At 43.8% G+C, this 22,753-nt stretch overlaps 1 protein-coding gene across 1 annotated transcript; it reads right to left on the reverse strand.

Moving 5' to 3' along the window:
* Window positions 1–20,945: 20,945 nt before the first annotated feature.
* LOC147315504 (tumor-associated calcium signal transducer 2-like) lies at window positions 20,946–22,294 on the reverse strand. The gene is made up of 6 exons (XM_086260161.1): window positions 22,146–22,294; window positions 21,789–22,050; window positions 21,634–21,699; window positions 21,479–21,542; window positions 21,289–21,387; window positions 20,946–21,200 (listed from the first exon to the last, which is right to left on the reverse strand). Exons 1-6 carry the CDS (start codon window positions 22,231–22,233, stop codon window positions 20,946–20,948), a joined length of 834 nt encoding a protein of 277 aa, XP_086116287.1. The 5' UTR covers window positions 22,234–22,294.
* Between the last annotated feature and the right edge of the window lie 459 nt (window positions 22,295–22,753).

The raw sequence follows: 22,753 nt of genomic DNA on the forward strand, positions 1-22,753 counted from the left end.
TTTCACACATAAGAGAATAAATGCTAGTTGAGTCTCAAGCTATATGGGAATGACATAAAAAAGGTTGATTGCTTTAAATACTTAGGTATTTGGTTTGATGAACGGCTTACATGGAAAATGATATTTTACTATGTTTAAAAGGTAATGACTGGGGTGCAGATAGGACAACATTGAGAGCTCTATATGTAGGTCTCATTAGGTCAGTGCTGGATTATGGGTGTCTGGTTTATGGTTCAGCAGCTAAAACTTTGCTAAATGACCCGGACAGAGTTCAATAGGAAGCTCTGAGGTTGTGTTGTGGGGCTGTTAAGACTACTCCAGTGGCTGCTCTGCAAGTGGAAATGGGGGAGCAACCATTATAACTAAGGAGGCGTCAAATTGCTTTGACTTACTGGGCAAATTTGAAGGGACATAGTGAAAGTCATATAGCGCAGAGTGTACTTAAGCCTTGCCAAGAAAAAGGGATTGGGCTATAGGGAAAGAAGTCAACGAGATGGGATTTAGTGGCACAGACCTTAGCCCAGCAGTAGCCTTGTCAGTGTTGCCACCTTGCTTATATGAGCAAATAATTCCTGACTTCTATTTCCTACGTAAGGGAGGGGGGGTGACTACAAGTGTTGGATAACAGAGTGGGTGTTGCATTTGTTCTCCCAGACATAAGTTTCGTGGCGAGTGAACGAATTACAGATGATTTGGCAGTTTATACTGGGGAGCTTGTAGCAATTTTACTGGCTTTGACCTGGATGGAGGACGCACCAATAGCGAGGTATTTGGTTTGCTCGGACTCTAGCAGCGCACTAGTGAGTATAGATAATGTCTTTGAACTCTAGACAAGATATTGTTTTTGAGATATTTCATTTATTGTAAAGAATTAAACCTAGAGGGATAGAAGTGGTTTTCTTATGGGTTCCTGCGCATATCGGTGTTGATGGTAATGAACAGGCCGATAAGTTTGCAAAAGGTGCAGCAAGAAGGAGTCATGTAGGTTTGCCTGTAAAATACAGCAAAAGTGAGGTGAAAAGTATAATCAAGGTAAAGTTAAAGGAGAAGTGGCAGTCACAATGGGACGGAGAGGGGAAAGGCAGGTATTATTATAGCATGCAGAAAACAGTCGGGCAATGTAGAAGGAGCTTTAGAAGTAGAAGAGATGAGGATATCATCTCGAGAGTAAGATTTGGTCACACAGGCTTGAATAGCACACCTAAAAAGATGGGCAAACATGACACAGGGACTTGTGACTTCTGTGGACAAGAGACATTTGAGCATGTAGTGTTGGAGTGCAAAAAGTACACGCGAGAAAGGGAAGTATTGAAGTCTGAATTGTAAGAAAATAGTGTTCAGTGTGTTCAGGGTGAGGGACATATTTCAAAGGGATGCAGGGGATGTTATTTATAGGGCAGTGTTGGGCTTTTTAAGATCGACGGGTGCGTATCCGAGGCTGTAGATTACAAAACTGTTCCGACCCACACTCCATTCCAGAGGGTGGTGGTAAATGCACCTAAAAGTTGTTTGCCAACCGCCATTAAAACGTAGGAGGAGAAGAAGAAGACTTGTTGCTGGAACTTACAGGGTCAGGGGACGGATCACCCTACATTAGATGTACTTAGACCTTGCTGGGAGAAGGGCGGGAGGGAGTTAAAGAGTTTTGGATGGGTGATAAGATAAGATAGAACTTTATTAATCCCTCGGGTGGGTTCCTCTGGGAAATTCAATTTCCAAAAAAAGCACAGCAACGACCGAAGTTACAGAGTTACAGAATATTATATATTGTGTGTGTATGTGTGTATGTATGTATGTATATATATATATATATATATATATATACACGGCCGTAGTGATCGATGTAGCGGTTCCGAATGACAGCAATATCAGGAAGAAGGAACACGAGAAGCTGGAGAAATACCAAGGGCTCAGAGAAGAGCTCGAGAGGATGTGGAGGGTGAAGGTAACGGTGGTCCCCGTGGTAATCGGAGCACTAGGTGCGGTGACTCCCAAGCTAGGCGAGTGGCTCCAGCAGATCCCGGGAACAACATCGGAGATCTCTGTCCAGAAGAGCGAAGGGGATAAATAGAATAAATAGGAATAAAAATACAAGTGAATTGCACATTTCAAGTATTGAGTCTATTGCACTGTTGACTATTTACAAAAAGTATTGCACAAGGTATTGCACAGTGAGGTGAAGAGGCACTACAGCTTAGTTGTTCCCCCCTCCTTTGTCCTCCTGTTTCCCCTCCCTCTCCCCTCCAGAGAGGAGTTAAACAGTCTGATGGCGTGTGGGACAAAGGAGTTTTTAAGTCTGTTGGTTCTTGTCTTGGGGAGAAGCAACCTGTCACTGACTCTTCTGGTTGTTTATGGCCGTGTGCAGAGGATGCCCAGCATTGTTCATAATGTCCAGCAGTTTTTTTAATGTCCTTTTCTCTGGCACTGTCACCAGAGTGTCCAGCTTCATGCCGACCACAGAGCTAGCCTTCCTGATCAGTTTCTCCAGCCTGGATGAGTCCCTCTTTGCTGTGCTGCTCCCCCAGCACACCACAGCATAGAAAAGTACTCCAGCAACCACCGACTGGTAAAACATCCTCAGGAGCTTCCTGCAGATGTTAAAAGACCTCAGCCTCCTGAGGAAGTACAGTCGGCTTTGGGCTTTTTTATACAGGTGCTCTGTGTTGCATGACCAGTCCAGTTTATTGTCCACCCACAGCCCGAGGTACTTGTACTTGTTGACCACCTCCACCTCCTCCCCCTCTATCTGAACCGGCAGTGGACCTGCTCTGGACCTCCCGAAGTCCACAACCAGTTCCTTAGTCTTTGAGGTGTTGAGTTGCAGGTGGTTTGTGTGACTCCATGCGACAAAGTTCCTCACCAGACTTCTGTACTCCTCTTCCTGATCATCCCAGATACACCCCATGATGGCTGTGTCGTCTGCAAACTTCTGAATATGGCATAATTCAGAGTTGTAGCAGAAGTCAGAGGTGTACAGGGTGAAGAGAAGAGGGGACAGCACAGTTCCCTGTGGTGCTCCTGTGCTGCTGACCACAGTGTCAGACGTGATGTCCTTCAGCCTGACGTACTGTGGTCTGTCGGTGAGGTAGTCGGAGATCCAAGCCACCAGGCAGGGGTCCACCTCCATCCTGTTCAGTTTTTCCTGAAGCATACAGGGCCGGATGGTATTAAAGGCACTGGAGAAGTCAAGAAACAGGATCCTGACCGTGCCTTTTCCCCCATCCAGGTGTGAGTGGGCTCTGTGTAGGAGGTACAGGATGGCATCCTCCACTCCGACACCCGCCTTGTATGCAAACTGTAGTGGGTCCTGGGCATGTTGTACCTGTGGTCGGAGGAGGTTGAGGAAGAGCCGCTCTAGAGTCTTCATAAGATGTGACGTCAGTGCCACCGGTCGGAAGTCATTCAGCTCATTGGGCCGGTTCCTTTTGGGGACCGGGACGATGCAGGATGTCTTCCATAGGGCGGGCACTCTCCCCAGTCGCAGACTGAGGTTGAAGACTCGTTGTAGCGGCTCCCCAAGTTCAGCAGCACACGCCTTTAGCATCCTAGGACACACCTTGTCTGGGCCTGCTGCCTTTCTGGGGCGAAGCTTCCTCAGTTGTCTCATGACCTGATCCACTGTGACACTGGGAGATGTTGGGGAGGGGGGGAGATGTCTTGCTGCTGAGAGAGGGATTGGAGGAGGGGGGTGGTGGGGGGAAGAGCTAGAGAACTTAAATTGGAACACTTAGACATATGTCAGCGAGTGCTGAGGCCTGCAATCCCTCCATGGTTACTTCCTGAAGCAGCTGTAGATTTTGCTTTATTGTGCCAGAAGAGTAAGGACAGGACAGGCGGTCTAGACTCAAATATAGTTCAGGGTTACATCGATCAGTATTATGGTTATGTGCAAGTATATACGGATGCTTCAAAGAAACCAGCTAGTCAAGTGGGGGTGGCAGTAGTAATTCCAGACTTTATGGTAAAAATTGGGAAGAGGATTAATAATGGATTGTCTGTGTTTACAGGAGAAATGATAGCGATTCTATTAGCAGTACAGTGGGTGGAAGATTTGAGGCCTTTGAAACCAATTATTTGTTCAGATTCAAGTGCAGCCTTGGTCAGTCTACAGAATGGTCATTTGAAAGGTAGGTCAGATATTTTAATAGAGGTTCAGCAAACTCTTTTCAGGATACATATGATGGTCTGTCAGTAGTGTTTGTATGGGTCCCGGCTCACTAAGGGGGAATGAAGCAGCGGATAGGTTAGCAAAGGAAGCCGCTAATCATAAGATGGTTGATCTGGCGGTGAATTTTGGTCAGGAGGAAGTATTATTAAGCTAGAAATGAGGGGTAGATCAGAATCAGAATCAGAATCAGAATGGGGTTTATTGCCAAATGTTGAGCAGGTTTACAACATTTGGAAATTGCTGCGGTGCTTCAGTGCAAACATGCTGTCATAAATAGCACTTAAATAGACATGGAAAAAATAAAAGTAGGGATAAGAATTAAGAGTGCTACGTTGAAAGATATATACATGAGTGCAGGTGGTGATCAGAGCCAAACATAGAATGATGCAGTGACACAGCGTAGGGTCATGTGTTAGTGGCGGGGACAGTCATATGGTTATTGTTCATGTGTCCAACAGCAGAGGGGAAGAAACTGTTCTTATGGCGAGAGGTTCTGGTGCAAATGGACCGGAGCCTCCTGCCTGAGGGGAGCAGGTCAAACAGACTGTGTCCAGGGTGAGAAGGGTCAGCTGAGATCCGAGCTGCACGCCGCAATGTCCTGGAGGTGTACAGGTCCTGCAAAGATGGGAGTCTGCAGCCAATCACCTTCTCAGCAGAGCGCACAACACGCTGCAGTCTCTGTTTGTCCCTGATAGTGGCTCCAGCGTACCACACGGTGATGGAGGAGGTGAGGATGGACTCAATGATTGCAGTGTAGAACTGCATCATCGTCCGTGTTGGCAGGTTGAATTTCTTCAGCTGCCTCAGGAAGCACATCCTCTGCTGGGCTTTCTTGATGACGGAGGTGATGGTGGGCTCCCACTTCAGGTCCTGGGTGATGGTGGTACCCAGGAAGCAGTATGAGTCCACAGAGGTGATGGGGGTGTCAGTCAGGATGATGGGGGGGAGTGGGGCTGTGTGCGTCCTGAAGTCCACAATATTCTCCACTGTCTTCTGGGCATTCAGCACCAGGTTGTTGTGGCTGCACCAGGACACCAGACGTTCAACCTCCCTCCTGTAGGCAGACTCGTCCCCGTCTGAGATGAGTCCAATAACGGTGGTGTCATCTGCAAACTTGATTAGCTTGACAGACTGGTGGGTGGAGGTGCAGCAGTTGGTGTACAGGGAGAAGAGCAGAGGAGAAAGAACACAGCCCTGAGGGGAGCCGGTGCTGATGGTCCGGGAGTCCGAGACATTCTTTCCCAGCCACTGTTCTGCCAGTAGATGGCAGAAACAGTGGGACGAAGACAGGAGGGGAAGGTGGTTATATAAAATTCAAAGGGGGGTGGGAGTGAGGACAGCCACAAGAAGGAGTAGGCGAGAGGAGGTGGTGGTGTCAAGACTGAGATCTGGACATACGGGTTTGAATTCTACACCATTCTTGATAGGGAAACATGCCTCAGGGAAATGTGATTATTGTGGAGAGGATGGAACTTTGGAGCATGTTATTTTGCAATGTCGGAAGTATAAGGAGAGGAGACGAGTGGCCTAAAATCTCAGTAGCATTGCTATGAAACTTGATCTTGTTGGGTTATTACAGGAGTCGGGGGATAAATGTTATCAGGCCTTGTTTCAGTTTTTGAGAGAAGGAAGGTTGTTTGGGAGGATATGAAGGTTTTTTTTTTGTTTGTTTTTTGAGCGTGATTCCTGTCCACACTCCATACCAGTGGTGGCGGTAATGCACCATGCAGTTGTTTGCCAACCGCCAATAATACGTACAAGAAGAAGAAGACTTGTTGTTGGATTGTTGTGCTAACCTGTGTCAGTGTAACCCAGCTCACCTAGTGATTTCTTCATGCGCTTTGCTAACGTTGACTTTCCCCTTGTGTATGGACTTCCCTGAACCGCTTCCCTTCTTTGTGAACCCTGAGTGGATAAGGGTCCAGCTTGGGCTGGAGTGGCTTTTGGATTATTGTGAGTCACTGGCAGTGTGAAAAGGAGTTTGGACCTTGCTCTGCACCCCCTGCCCTGCCCCAGAACAGCACTATATGGATATTCTCACCTGGTGTCACTTTTATAAATAAACCCCCTTTTGACTTTCATTCAGACTGAGTCATGAACCTTGACACTCACAAAGATTATGTTGTTAGTGACACAGATGTAACTAATAACATGAATGTGTGAGGCCCCAAACCTGTAGTTCAGGTATTTGTGGTCCAAATCTATTCTGTCTACTAAGTGATTCTAGAAATGTGTCCAAAAGCTGCATGAATAAGTTTTGGTTCCCCCATAAGATTTTTATGTTTTATTATACAGAATTGTTTAAGTAGACTTTTTTTAGTAACAGTCAAAGAGCACACCTTTTACCAGTTTAGACATTCCTCAGATTTTGGCACATGTTGACATGACAGCATCACACATCCATGATGTGAGTCTCTGGTTTCACTACTTCCCAAAGGTGCTCTATTGGACTGAGATCTGCTGACTGTAGAGGCCAGTGGAGTGCTGTGAACTCGCTATCATGTTCACGAAATCAGTTTGAGATGATCTGAGCCTTGTGACATGGTGCGTTATCCTGCTGTAAGAAGGCAGAGAAGATGAGTACGCTGTTGTCATAAAGTGATGGGAATAGTCGGGAACAAGACTCAGTTAGGCTGTGGTGTATAAACAATGTTCAGGTGGTACTAAGGAGCCTAAACTGTGACAAGGTCAGGTCAGACTTTACTGTAAACAACCATGAATCTGTTCTGCCTTTTATCAGTGGTTCAGACAGCTGCTGGTGGTTCAACATGTATTTTTCCTTGAGGTTACCTGGTGTGTGGAGGGACAGAAACTGTGTGTGAATTACCAATAGAGCTTCTCACACTGCAGGTTCTGGTCTCCCTTGTCAGTTCGACGAACTCCAGAGTTGTTGACGCACCAGTAGTGATGGGTAGATGAGGCCTCGTGAAGCGTTTCAGCACATTCCCCAAACTGTATCGGCACAATTTTGCTTTTTTGCTCCATACTGACACCTGCTGGACCTTAAATATCATTGCTGGCAACTTACTTGAGACTCACAACAGACACTGATTCAATGACCTGGGGCCCGTTCTTCGTACGTCGCTTACTACATCCAAGATCAAATGACACATCCAAGATCAAATCATCGCGCTAACCGTGAGCTCGCTAATCCGGTTCCCCGAACACACCTGCTGTTGACGATTACTACAGCTGGACGCAGGAATGTGACATCACTGGGTGTCGTAAAAGGGGCTACGCATCGATAGTAGAAACATTGATCGGCAACCCGCTGATTGGTCGGCGAAAATGTCGAAGGGGCGTGCTCGGTATTTTCCGGCAGCAGAGCAAGAACTCATGAGTGAGGGATTACAGGAGTTTCAGAGTTTAATTAAAACGCAAGAGAACACTGCAAAGGCTGCAAAAGCAAGGAGAGAGGGCTGGCAGAAAGTTGCTGACAAATCAAACTCGTAAGTAATCCAATAATAACAATAATAATGGAGTGGATTTATATAGCGCTTTCCAAGGCACCCAAAGCGCTTTACAATACCACTATTCATTCACTCCCACATTCACACACTGGTGGAGGCAGCTACGGTTGTAGCCAGGCTGCCATATCGCGCCATCGGCCCCTCTGGCCAACACCAGTAGGCGGTAGGGTAGATCTATCATATGACACTATATTGTCCAATATCATATGGCATTATATTATATTATAATATGTTATATTATATCCCCTTTCACATTAGAGCCACAACAGGACCCACAAGAACATGGGAACAAGTAAAAGTGGAATACAGGAGTATTCTACAGAATGGTAATATTTATCTCTTAGATTGCTTTGCGTCTCTTGGCAAGGTAATACTGGCCTGTAATACTCTGTTAGTTTGTTCATAACAGCAACCAAGAAAAGGGCAGAGGAAAAAAAGACAGGTGGTGGTCCTGCACCCCCTCGTCAACAAGTTGGTTAAGTAAATAATACCCTCACGGGAAAATCGATATCTCTCTATGAGCACACTGTCGCGCTGAGCTAAAGGATCCTGTCTGTCCCGCAATATACGCTGAATTCTGAGGACTCTCCTTATCAATCTTGCACCTTCCGCAATGGGTTGCTCGCGTAAACGGACAGGATATGACTGCGACAGACTTCCCAAATCCACCTTCGCTTTTATAGCCGTGGTCTCTCATCTTGATTACACGAAGTAATTTACAATTACTACTCTGAAATATGAATTACATCTGTAATAATCACATACATGTAATAGAATGTTAATAGTTCATTTCCCTTTTTTAGGAAATGACCTGTATGTATCTGTGTGACATCAATAAAAGGATCAAGTGCTGCATTATCTTTAGTTACATTGATAATATTTATTTATGGTGAAACAGTGGAAAAATATCGCTGTTGCTTTCGTATAAATGAAGCGGACATACCTGCGTGGCCGCGATCTAATCCTGTTTACATAAAGTAAACCTGCTCCCCAGCAGGTTTACGCTTACGGCTCTGTTGCTATGACAGCAAGTCCCGGATGAGCTTCGGGGAACCGACTGATCCAGGATCACGCGAAATCGTCAACAATCTAATCCGGCTAACCTACTTAGCGAGGTACGAAGAACGGGCCCCTAGTCATACTTATATACACTGTATACACGGTAAGGTATTGTACTTTCCATGGAATCATTTTATATCTTCTATATTACAAATATTGTAGACATCTTTAAAATATATTATGAATGACATTAAGTGAAAATTAAAATGAAAGTATTGTGAATGTAATATTACCCATTTGACTCAGTTTATTATAAATTTCTATTCAGAAAAATAGGTTTATCCAATGTTTTTGCATTCAGTCTATTGCGGTTGTTTTTTTGTTTTTTTTATACACCATTTCCCCAGCTTTGGAAACTCACAGGAACAGATGAAGCTGGGGTACACAAAAGCTGTAAAGCCAGGTGGATAAGGTTCTGATAAGATGTCTTCCTATTCCCCCAGTACGTTACACTCACTCTCCACAATACTAAGGGGTTGGCAGTCTGGTTCATCCGTTTCACTCAACAATCCGCTTTCCCCCTTCTCGTTCTCCGTTGCCGCTGTGCTTTTTCGGCACTGCGCATGCGTGTTTTACCCATATTCTATCACGATATTTCATTTTCTTATCGTTAGCATTGTACCGGTATTACCGTGAACGGTAGTGATGTGCGATACCACTGATTTCCTTTCCGATCTGATACCAAGTAATATTCAGGGTGGTATCGACGATACTGATCCGATACCGATACTTTGTACAAAAACTTATTTTATTTATTGTATCTCAAATTATAGCATCATAATGATTACAGGGCATCAGATTACTTGTTCTTATTACTTAATAATGCAGAGTTCATCATATAGAAATAAAAAATCTGAAGTTCTGCCTATTTGAACACTTTGCCTGCCTGCAGCACTAAAGGACTCCATGAGAGACGTCTGTCTCGCCCTAGCAGCACCTGTCCCTCTCCTCCTCTTCAGTTCGTCTCAACATACGCTTGTCATATTCTGTGATATGATTTACTCTGAGGTGTTTGACAAGGTTAGTGATGTTGCCACAACCATACATGCCAACCCTCCAGATTTTTCCGGGAGAATCACGAATTTCAGTGCCCGTCCCGAAAATCTCACCATTCTCCTGAATTTCCCCCGATTTTCCACCCGGACAACAAAATTGAAAAACCGTATCGCAGAATTCATAGCGTGGCCCAGCCAATTCCAGCAATGACGGCAGCGACTTAGTTTTAATATTACTCTTATTTCTCTTTCTGGGTCGCAAAAAAAACTTTTAACATATTTTCAGGTGAGAATGTAGCTGTGTAAACTTCAAATATCTGAGCCGACCGACACATCGTCTTCAAACCCCCGCGGTCTTTCGCTACTCGGGTTAAACAGGATATATAAGTCACTTTGATAACTTAAAAATGTTATTGTTTGGCTTTTTCAGTGTTTTATTTGTTCGTGGGTAAATCGGTTTGGCTGAGATTAAAGTTATTAGATTAGATTAAATTAAACTTTATTAATCCCTCGGGAGGGTTCCTCCGGGGTTTTCACACAGCTGAATAAACATCAAACAGAAAATGATTAAACAGAAGAGTCTACGCCAGCGCCCTGTTATATCTAGATAGCAAGGAGCAGACGGCAGAGTTTCACTCCACCGAGGGAGCCTGTGATGCACTACCCGGCTTTCTTTAGACCGCGAAGGCCGGGTCCTCAGGTGGAAGCAGCCTCTGAATTTGGACACCCCCGCTGTTTCCGGGCCGGGCAATAATAATGGTGACATTTAACGTATTTTATCCTATAAATAAACACTGTAAAATGTATTTATCCCCCCCCCCAACAGCCCTTTTGAATGTCTCCCTAGTATGGCCACACCTCACTTTTTTGCCAAATGTATTGCAAATCACGTCTCAGCTGTTTGTGGAGGTAAAATACATCCACACAATTACGCTCAGCCATCGTTGTGAGTGCGCACGCCAAGGGGCGGCGAGACATTTATACAGACGTATTTCGCACATGACTATGAAAGGCGGAAGAGGAAGTAGTGCCTTTGAATGTAGACAATCCGAATGTTATAGTTTCTTTCCACTGTGTTCCTGTTAATGGTAAACTACAAATTTACTCTAAATTACTAAAATGTCGATATTGTAATGTGAGAATCGATTTTAGAACATAAATGATTAGTATCGGAGGAATCGATATTTCAGGATCGATCCGCACATCACTAGTGAACGGTATAATATGGCCCAGCCCTACTTGGGGACCACTGATGGGGGAACAAAATGCACACCATAAGCAGGCTGGAGTGTCAAACAGAGGACATGAAACAGGAAGGAGCCCCTTTATCACTTCTAAACTTACATGCTGTGCAGTCTATGGGCTGTTTTGTACCAATACCAACCAGAAGAGTACATGAATATGGGGGTCCGTCGCAGATAGCCCACTTCATAGTGTAGAATAAAAAGGGGATGTTTTTTCCTCTTCTAGTTTCATCATTTTAATATGGCACTATTAGTTCATTAGAATCATATAACCAGCTTTGCATTAAATATATACTGAAGTTTTGATCTTACATTAGCCTTTGTACTACAGTGATTGCTATAACTCTAGTTTGATTTTTTACTTACAGGTACCAGAATAATAATATGATCTTTCATTGCAGATGTGACCATGATCAACTTATACATATTGCAGTTTGTTGCTTATTATAGAGTTGTGCTCAAGTTAATTAAGGGTTAAAAGCTACAGTCAGCGTGAATGTCTGACTGATCTATTGAGGGGAAAGGCTTCGAGCATAGAGGGCCGCACACGCTTACATACCACTGATATCATATTATTCTTTGTGGTCTTCTATTCAATTATGTTTTGCTAAGTTTAAAGTGGTAGTAATTAAATGACATTGATTAAAATATTAAATGCCTGAGTCAGTTTCCGGGCTTTTTTAGAGAATCAGTGAAAAGCATAAATCATCACTTTCATGTTTAATCATTAATGATTGAAATGAACTGAATAACGTTTAGAAGATTTGTTAATTTGTTTGTCTTTTGTTAAAAAGAGTGGTTTCAATAATTTCAGACACACCTTGCAATTGTGCTTATGATGAGTTGGCACTTGGTCTTTTGAAGGTCATAAGCTTCGTTCGGCGTGATGGTCCGGACTGATATATTGCAGGTTTTGACTTTGAGTGCAGAGGGCTAAATGCAAACATGCTTACACAGCACTTATACGATGTTATTCTTGGTGATCTTGTACTCAGTTATGTTTTTTGTTATGTTTTAAGTAGTGGTAGCTGACCAAGCATTATTCATTTAGTATTATACACTTGTTTTAGAGCAATACACACTGATCGTCTTAATCAATGTGGAAGTCCTTGTAGTTGCAATGTTGTGTCTCTGCAGGGGACGGATGGCTCCAGGAGATGGGGGGCAGTCAGCGTCTGCCCTCGGGAAGGAGACAATGTTATTTTTCTGTGTTAAATAAAACTGTCAACATTGATTGTATAACACCTGTCATTACGCATGAAGGGGCGTTCTAATACCCTGATTTTTACAAAACTATGGAGATGTGTTTTTTGTGATGAGATCTGAGGCTGTCTGCATACAGTTTCCATCTCCCACGTGTGTGACCATTAAAATCATCGTTTGACTTGACCTGGCCGGACCAGTGTTGTTATTGTGGTGTTTCTCTTGTCTCCATCCCCAATATTTTGAACCTTAACAATAGTGGCACATGTTGTTGGAACTAAAGAGAAAGAGGAAAAAAAAACACCACCACACTAGCAGGTTATTAACGGGAACTCAAATACGTAATAACATTACTGTACTGTGACTTCATGAAGCATAATTTTTTATTTTTAAAAGATGCAGTATTATATAAGGGTGAATCTTTTGGCTGTGAGTCCCAACACAGCGGAACAAACCTTCCCAACCCCCACTCGCCAACAAAACTAGCTACAGCTTTTTGGTTCAACTCCGGCGGCTAATTACAATATTTGATCAAACAAAACAAGCAAAACTACATCTTATAGAAATATATATCTATGTCTTAAATTTAAATTTGTTGTTGTTGTTTTTCTGAAAATGTCCATTAAATCTAGGTCAAACTGAACTATGCATTTCTTTTCAGCAGAATAAAGTTTGTATCAAATTTAAAAATAATAATATTAATAACAATAATACATTTGATCTAAAAGCGCCTTTCAAAACACCCAAGGACACTGTACAAGAAAACAAACGTAAACCACTCGGAGTATAACTCAACTTAGAATATAATCTCACCCAGATGAAGTCTAAAACATAACATGACAGCTTGTCTTGACCATGTCTACATACTGCACTGAGTTCCTGCCATGTGATTGGCTGATTAGATATTTGCATTAACAAGCAGTTGATGCATGCACACTTCCTTTAAAAATAAGAGAGAGAATGTTTTTTTGTTGTTGTTGTTTTTTCCATCTGTCCCGTTTGGTTCTTTAGCCGTCAGAATTGTTGTCTGAAGGTCAACAAAGATACCCAACGGATTTACAAATGGATCATCACGGCTTTGCCATATTGGTCCATTTGATCGACCTTTTTGTTATTATTATTTATTTTATTTTATTTTTATTTTCAGTTGTTACAGACGGGACAGACATGGCTGGGGGATAAGAAAGGTAAAAAAGAAAGATGAAGGAAAAGAAAAACAGAGGGGAAGAGGGACAGTGAGAAAAGACACTTAAAAAAATCTCCCGGATCAACTGTTGAGAGAAAAAAAAAGAGAAAACAAAAAAGAGAGCAGCATAATAAACCCAACACCATCACATTAATCTAGCTATGTGTAAAAAACAGTAAATACTAAATATTGAATGTTGTTGTGCAGCACGTAGGACCAACAGCGCACAATGTGCTTTGAGGTAGCAGCCAAGAAAGGTATGGTTTGTGTCTATGAACAGTGCACACCTGTGTGGATGAGCGCGCTTGTATTCAAAAGGTTTCTCCATGTAACGATCTGCTAGCCGGTGTGGGGGGCCATGGCCCCGTCCCCCAGGGCATGAAGCATGCATGGAGTACATCCAGGCCCCAGACATCCAGAGGCCCCAGAGTGTGAGAGCCCAAGGAGGACCACCAGAGGGGCATCCGTGCCACCCTTCTGGGAAGAGCAAAGGAGAGCCCCTGACGAAGGGTCACCAAGCAGCTACGGAGCAGAAGCCAGAGGGGGCTGCAGTGGCGTGCCCATGGGCTCTGCCGGCAGCCAGCTGTGCCAGAGTGAACCGAGCCGCAGGCCTAGAGGGCCCCCCAACCGAGTCACGGCGCTCGGGCCCATGTTTTACGGTGAGCCGGTACATACCTGAGCGCCCAGCCCTGGACACCAAGAACCACCAACACACCGACGCCTGAGGGCATCAGCCACTGGCAGGGAGTGTGGTGAGGGCAGAAAGGCCTCCATAATTTGGAGGGCCTGAGAGAGAATGGTTAATTTTATTTTCTAGTGGGAACACACATGAACACAAACCATAAACATACCCGAAATCACAGACTCACACATACCTTTGTACATTCATTTCATTACCTCAGCTACGTTTTGCACAACCCACTGTCATTGTTGCACGTTTCTATTGCACCGACTAGTGTATGCATCGTTCTGTTGCAGTTTTTTTTTTAATTTTTGCATACTTGCACTTTATGCAGTCCTGTGCTGATTTACTGTTACATGTAGCACCATGGTCTCAGTGGTTGAAATGACAATAAAGCCACTTGAGCTTCTTTTTTAAGTTATATAAAAATAACTACTCATACTTAAAAACGTAGCCTCCTAGCTTACTTTAAGGAAGCTTGTAGGACAAGTTTGGAACTCTGTGTGAAGCCATACAGGCTATTTAATGCATCCAGTCTGGATGCCAATTAGCCAACAGCTAAATTTGGCTTTTTCAGCACCTGCCTGAACAAGCATGCAGCATAGATGCTGAGCTTGTAACTGTTGCTTGTTGCTGTGCAAAGTCTATCACTGCTACATGTAACCAGGGTAACCAACTGTGCAGTCAAAAGGGATCAGACACCTTAATCTTTATAACAAGCCATAAGATTGTCCCAGTTTTCTCACCAGTGGACAGAGCTAATAAACCTGCGCAGTATCTGTGGCTGTTTTATCATCCAAGGATTTATTACTATGTCATTCTGTGACGTGAACAGAATGGCTGAGAGATGTCGCCACCATGTGACTGGTGCTAGAACTGACTGGCACACATTTCAAAACACTGTCACTTTGTTGTGAACTGGGCCCTATTTCAGGAAGCCGGTTTAGTGCAAAGTCTGACTAAGTATACCCTGAGTTAACGAAAACTCTGGTTTTTCGGTTTCACAAAGCGAGTTTAGATTAATTCTGAGTGAGTCACTATGATGACACACTCCGTGAAGCTAACCTGCCCCCTAGCAGGTTTACTTCAACTAACCCTAACTTTCTCCGCCTCTTTGTCGGAAACCTGACTGCAGGAAGTGTCAGACATGGCGTGTCCCTTCCTTGAAGAGCCAGTAGATGTTGAAGCCCAAATTCTCCGCAGAGCTCTCCGCCGGGAGAGAGTGATTAGAGCGCGTTTGGACATTTTATCATTTCCTGATGATTTCCTGTGTGAACGTTACCGTTTTTCAGCACAATCTATAATTTATTTGAATAACATCTTCAGGCCTAATATTGCTCATGTGACACATCGCGGACATGCTCTCAGTTCATTGCATATTATTCGTATTGCACTTCGGTTTTTTGCAAACGGGAGCTTTCTGTATAATATTGGTGACGCTGAGCACGTTTCCAAGGCTACCGTCTGTCGGGCAGTCAGGAATGTTACAGTTGCACTGAAACGTCTCCTGTACTCGTCTGTGGTGTTCCCCGGTCATAGACCCACAAGATTTATCAAAGAGGGATGCCACAAAATTGCAGGTATCAGGATGAACAAAACTTAATTCATGATGTGGTGATACTTGAACTACTACTTAAATTTTACATTTATTTTCACGGTTCCCAGGCGTGATTGGCTGTATAGATGGTACTCACATTCCAATCATTGCTCCTTCAGTAAATGAAGGAGACTATGTGAACAGGAAGTCTTTCCACAGCATTAATGTGCAGGTACATAGTTCCCTGTAGCATTTCAAACTAACAAATTATTTCATTATAGTAATGGATGCTAATTTGTGTTCTCTGCACTGTGAAGATCATATGTGATGCTGCCAACATTATCACAAATGTGGAAGCCAACTGCTCAGCCTCTGTGAGTGGTGGTGGAGGAGGACCCCCACCTGTTTTTCAGGCCTCCGCTTTTTTTCTGTTGGCTATAACGGGTCACATTTGAGAATATAGAGTAAGCAAATATGTACTTGTAATGTGCTCAGATAATTTCAATAAGTGCTTACAGAGGGGAAATTAATGTAGCCTCTAACTGCAATTGATTTACATGGGACAAACAGACCAAGCACTATGGCTCATAATACAATTACACCTTACCTGTTTGGACTATATTTTTATATTTCATTTTTACTTGCTGCCAGGAACGTTTGGGGCCTGTTGGGTTGCACCTGCGCTCAAATCACATCACAAAATAAAATGTATGAAATAAAAAATAAAATAAAATATAATAAAATAACGTGTTAAATGGGTGGAAATCCCTAGATCAATGTTTAAATTAACACTCACGCATTGACTCTGTCGGCTATGTTTTGCCATGCATGCTCTCTTTCTTTTGTAGCTGAGGCTGTGTTACTTTTGTCCCGCAAAATTTGCATGTTATCGCCCACCCCCGTGACATCACGCTCCAAAGCCCTATGCTGCCATCAGAATTTCGGCCTCAAGCGCTGTAAAATACATTGACCGCGCCTTCTTTCCCTCCATCTCCATGGTGACTCGCTTAATCTGTGCTCCACTAATCAGGGCTTTATGTATCCTCGTGCGCGCGCTTAACTTGGGGTTAAAGCAACTCCGCGTTGATTGAACTAATTGTTATCAGCCTTTCTGAAACCGAATATTCCGAGTTGGACAGTTCGGGGTTACTCAACCCTGAGTATCGTTTTTCACTCTGAGTTTTCTAAACCGGCTTCCTGAAATAGGGCCCTGATCTTCGTGGCAAATTCAACCCAAATCAAGAAAATTCAATTAGATCTTTAAAAAAAAAAAAATCCCACAAAGAGCCTTGTTACTGTCATCAGTGTACATTAGTAATACAAACCAGCTAAAGCTACAGTTAGAATATGTTAACATTATTAAATACCAGGAGGGGTGAGAAGCATGGCTCTAAAACCTTTTACAAAACCTGCTTTTAGCATGAATTAAATTCATAAACATGTTTTGGACATTCCTCAGAGATTTTGGCACACGTTGACATGAAAGCATCATTGGACAGAGATCTGCCGACTGTGGAGGAACCCAGGCGGTCTTCCCCTCTCTCCATCCTCCACTTTCCTGTCAGTCTTCACTGTGCCTATCAACATATAATAATTTTCTGAAGTAAAAACACTTATTTTGATCTTTTTTCCTTTTTTTGCAGCTGAAAAAATAAGATATAATATAGAAACATGTCAATAAAAAAAAACTATACATAAACTACATAAAGTTTTAACAAGACTAAGAGTGTTCATGGCAATGGACTTCTTATTTGTCATTTGCTAAAGCAGGTTGTTACGACCCATCTAGGGGCCAGGCAATAACATGAGTGAAGGACTCGCTCGCCCCACAAGACCGAAGCAGTGACAGGAAACAAATCAGTTTGTTAAAAGGTGATTTATTTACAAAGTGATAAAACAGATACAACAAAACAGGAGTGTCAACACGTCGGGGTGAGCTAAGGCCAAAATAATAAACAAAACGAATCTAAACTGATTCCCACACACCTAACCTTCCAAAACAAGTGCCAAAAACGAAGACAGACTCTGACCTCCTTAACTTACTCAAAACAGGAGAAAACAGGTGATCAAAAGAAACGGCAGCTCACTCCTACCCACTCCACTTCCTCAACTGTCACAATGTCACTGAAGCAGGGCCGTGCAGAGAGGTTTAAAGGGGCGGGTGCTCAAAGTTAAAAAGGGGCACATTGAACCAGGCTGAATAACAACAACACACATTCATCAAGAATCTAATATGGGAAGGGCAGGGCTGTGTTGATCTGAGACTGTAAACATTAAAAAGTCCATAGGAGAGATGGTAGCTGATTAAACAAGTGTCATGAGATAATAACAAAATGCAAAGATTGGTGACAGCGCTTGGAACCATAGGGCAACAAAAAACTGTGAGAAATAATTTAGGCTCTGCCTGTGAATCACTCTTTGCTTCTCTTCTTCCTTCCATCATTTCATATATCACTCTCCACTTGCTATGTGAGAACAAGTCTTCTCTCACCCCCATTCTCTGCGGCCTGCTGGAGCGGGGGGGCTAGGAGGAGGAGTTGGCCGTCCAACTGCGGTCTGGAGTGTGGGACCTCCCTGCTGCTGCGGAGTCGGGGCGGTCTGCCTCCCCCCACCGCAGGGAAAAGGGTAACACCACCTGGGTCTGGGTGCAGTTCCCCCCTCCAGGGGCAAGGGTACCTAGACCCGGTTCGTAGAGTATGCTTGGGGAGTGTGATCGTGTGTACAGCGTCTCTTTATGTCTGTCTCCACGTTGGTTGAGTGTGGAGTAAGTGCATATGAGAGCATGAGGGTGGGAATGGATGTTTGTATCTGTGTGTGCCTGTATGTCTGTGTCTATATGTCAGGTTGGGTATCAGACGCCACCTCTCTGGGGACATCTCAGGCCCTCCAAGGTTTGGAGGCCTATCTCCACCCACCACCACTTCCCCTGCCAGTGGCGGACTCCCTCAGGTGTCGGTGCGTTGGTGGTTCTTTGTGTCTGGGGATGGGCGTCCAGGTACACACCGGCTCACTCCTTGGCGGCCGCTTATCGGGGCCTGGAGCCTGGGGCTCGCTCGGGCCACTTCGGAGGTGGGGTGCCCCCGGCTTCTCGGCCTAGGGCTCGGTCACTCAGGCACAGCTGGCTGCCGGCGGAGCTCACGGGCGCGTCAATGCAACCCCCCCCCTGGCTTCTGCTCCGCGGCTGCTGAGTGAGCTCTCATCTGGGACTCTCCTCAGCTCTTACTGGGACAGTGGCGCGGCTGCCCCTCTGTTGGTCTTCCTTGGTCTCTTGTGTTCTGGGGGCCTCTGGATGTCTGGAGTTTTGATCTCCTCCATACCTGCTTCATGCCCTGGAGGACGGGGCTGTGGCTCCCCCACACTCCCTAGCAGATCGTTACATGGAGAAACCTTTGGAATGCAAGCATGCTGATCCACACAGGTATGCACACAGGTGTACACACGGGTATTCACAGACGCGGACTACAGCTTTCTTGGCTGCTGCCTCAAAGCACATTGTGCGCTGTCTATCTTGCGTGCTGCACAATATCGTTTATTATTTAGTATCTACTGATATCTACTGCTAGCTAGTTTATAGTGATGGTGCTGTTTTTTTTATTATGTTGCTCTTTGTTGTTTGCTTTCTCTTCTGTTTTTTTTCTCCATACAGGTGACCCAGGTGTTTTGTTTTTTTTTGTTTGTTTTTTTTTTTCTTTCTTCCCCCCCTTCTCACCGTCTCTTCTCCCCTTTGGTTTTCTTTCTCTCCCTAAAAAAAAAAAAAAAAAAAAAAAAAAAAAAAAAAGGAGAACAAGGCACAACTTGCTATTGCAATAAACTATAATCTAATTGTCCACACCTAACAACTCTTGCACTTAATCTATAATAAAATGATGACAGAAAAATGTTATAGCCCTGCCTTTAGTAGCCTCACACAGCTCCTACTGTTTCCTCCTCAGGTCCTTACCAGGCATGTCTGGACAATGTTATATCATGAGTAATATATATATATTTTTAAATCCATCTAAATAAAACACACACATGCACACACAGTGACATTTTAGACCTTCTTCAGAATACTGTATATACTATGGGCATCATGGTGCTGATCCAGAATCCTTACATTATTATTTATTACTAGAGCTACAATAATAAAGCAATGAGGAGGGGGAAGTAATAAATATGAAATAATGTATTTATGATGATTCCATTTGTTTCACTATCCACTCTGTGCAGGGGCAAAGTTTATTACATGTTTAAACTGTAGAGATACAATCATTTTACTGCTGTAAAATCCAAATTTTGTCTTATTTAAAATATAAATCTAATATAATCTGCTTCTTAATGTATGTTCTTTAAAATACAGCTTGTGTTTTTTAATATATTATAATAATTATTATGTGGACATGCATATTAGATCGTTTTTTAGTGAAATATAATCCCTCCAGAAAGGCAGGAAAAGCCCAGAAACTTACTTTAAAACTAAATATGTTCCCTAAAACGGTGACAGAGCTACAGACCCATGACAGCCTTGCACAGGTAGCCAGCAGCTGTGACCAGCACTACCTGTGCAGTTAATAAAAGGACAGGTAATGTTTGTCGCGCTGTTGCACACACAGCACGCTCGTTTGTTTCAGTTCGTCAGTTGCAACAAGACAACTTACCGACGTGTACGTAATAAGCTAATACTCCTGTGTGCTACACACTACAGTGTACGCTGTACACCTACTTACTGGTTTTGTCGCATCAGTCTGTGTCTCTGAGTTAACTTGTGTTTCTCCTACAGCTCCGGACCGCTAAAAATGCGCGTGCTCTTTGTGAGCTCGTTCCCGGCTCGTAACCAGCGCGTTCTGCCGTCGAGGGCGATCATTGGTTAAATGTGATCATGTGACTGATGCAAGCCAGATCCTTTTATTTAGCAAAACTATGATTAATAGTTAAATATTATTGTTGAGGGGCACAGACAGGACTCCGCACGCACACACACATAAAAAAAATAAATAAATAAATAAAAAAAATTTAAAAGTTGCCTCAACAAAAGGGCACTTTGGGCACCCATCAGGAAAGGGGCGGGTGCTCAAGCCCCTCTAGCCCCCCCCTCTGCACGTGCCTGCTCTACAAATACACTCGCCACAGCAATCACAGCAATCGCTACCACCACGATGACAGCAATGATCCTGCCTGTCAGGTACGCGTATGCGTCGACTCTTCACACTCTCTCTGCTTTACATTTGCTCCATCTCTCTTTGCTGAATTGGAGGAAAGAGCAGACACACCAAAAAAGTTTATATAATGACCCTTTTTTCTCAAAAGATAAATTTACAGACAGCAGGTCGTTTATCTCACCTGAGTTTTTTTGTACTTCCTCTGTCGCTTCTGGACAAAGAACTACAAACACAGAGAAGAAACTAAATTATGGCCTTTTGTTTTAACATTTGTTCTTTAAACGACACTTCTGACATGCAGATGCGCTCACCACAGCAATCACAGCCAGCAGGCCAGCAATCACAGCCAGCACCACCACCACGATGACGGCGATGATCCCGCCTGTCAGGTGCTTCATGGTCATGGTCGGGGGCTCCTCGTCCACATAGTACACGATGATCTTCTCCATCATCAGAGTCTGCCCACCCACAGAAGCAGTAAAGTTTTTCTGCTCAGTAAACAGTGGCAGCGCCTTCACCTGCAGAAAGTCACATGAAATGATGAAGTTAGCCAGTGGGTCCATTATACAAAACGTGCACACACACAAACACACAGGTTGTACGTACGTCTTTCTCCATGTAGTAGGCCATTCTGGACAGGTCACTGATGCGCTCTCCTTTTGGCTTAGTCACATCAACCACAATCATGCGAGCGTCTGGGTCATACTGTAGAATGACAGGATGTTAGTTAGCATGGCAGTGGTGCTTTTTGCTTTGTTCTAAATTACAAGCAGTTTTTTGTTGGACTGTCACTCACCTGAATCTCCTTCACCAGGCTGGAGTCAAGTTTGTAACGGCTGTTAAGTTCACTTGCAATAGCACTGTTTTAAAAAAGACATTAGGATGGTGAGATCTGGAAATGTCAGCCTCAGCATGTTTCTTAACTTTTAATAAGGGCTGAAGTGGACTTACGTCTTCAAATTGTCTTTATTCACGTTGGTGGGCCCCTCCTTGTGTGTCAGCTGAAGACGGACCCAGCTGGAAGAGGGAAAAATAAAATAAAGAAATGTTGAATACTTGAACTATTCATCCTCACAGCAATCCTTCACTATAGTGAAATCACTTACTTGGTCTCCACCAGCTTCTCACACTGGAGGGTCTGGTCTCCCTTGTCAGTTCGACGGACTCCAGCGCTGTTGACGCACCAGCACACATCTGTGTTGTTGCACTGCTTGGCCTTGAATTTGCCGTCATTCTCACATTCAGGGTCATAGATGCCATCGTTGTCCACAATGGCGGTCTCATGTTGCTTTCTTCCAATACTGCGAGTGCCCAGGGCCTTTCTAGCTCTGTACATTTCAGCTTTCATCAAGAAGCACTTGGGGATCACTGAGGGGGGAACAAAGTGCACACCATGAGCAGGCTGGAGTGTCAAACAGAGGACATGAAACAGGAAGGAGCCCCTTTACCACTTCTAAACTTACATGCTGTGCAGTCTAAGGGCTGTTTTGTACCATTACCAATCAGAAGAGTACATAAACATGGGGGTCCGTCGCACATAGCCCACTTCATAGTGGCACATGTTGTTGGACCTAAAGAGGAAAAAACACCACCACACTAGCAGGTTATTAACAGGAACTCAAATACATAACCACATTACTATACTGTGACTGTACAGTATAGTTAGTATTATATAAGAATGAATAAGAATATAAGAATGAATCTTTTGGGTGCTAGTCCCAACACAGAGGAAGAAACCTTCCCCACCACCAACAAAACTAGCTAGTGTAACATTAAAAACAGCTTTTTGGTTCAACTCTGGTGGCCAATTACAATATTTGATCAAATAAAACAAGCAAAACTACATCTCATAGAAAGATAATTTATCTATGTCTTAAATAAAGGTGCTCTGAACTTTTAAAATGCGTTGGGGGGGGGGGGGGGGGGGGGGGGGTTTGTTCGTTTTTGTGAAAATTTCCATTAAATCTACTCAAACTGAGCTGTGGCTTCTTTTTAGAATCAAGTTTGTATCAAATTTAAACTACTTACAGCTCTGAGCTGAGGCTCCGACCGCGAAAGCGGCCAGAACAGC

Source organism: Aulonocara sp. 'chitande type north' Nkhata Bay, linkage group LG13 (genome assembly GCF_057382095.1).
Source record: "Aulonocara sp. 'chitande type north' Nkhata Bay isolate Kocher_YH1m ecotype deep benthic linkage group LG13, A_spYH_male_GT1.1, whole genome shotgun sequence".
In the NCBI taxonomy this organism is placed as follows: domain Eukaryota; kingdom Metazoa; phylum Chordata; class Actinopteri; order Cichliformes; family Cichlidae; genus Aulonocara; species Aulonocara sp. 'chitande type north' Nkhata Bay.

Coding starts and splice junctions, on each gene's coding strand:
- LOC147315504 (XM_086260161.1), bottom strand. CDS start 22,233: ATGAAGTGGGCTATGTGCGACGGACCCCCATGTTTATGTACTCTTCTG. Junction 22,051..22,145: donor GCCCTTAGACTGCACAGCAT/GTAAGTTTAGAA, acceptor TTCCCCCCTCAG/TGATCCCCAAGTGCTTCTTG. Junction 21,543..21,633: donor AATAAAGACAATTTGAAGAC/GTAAGTCCACTT, acceptor TTTTTAAAACAG/TGCTATTGCAAGTGAACTTA.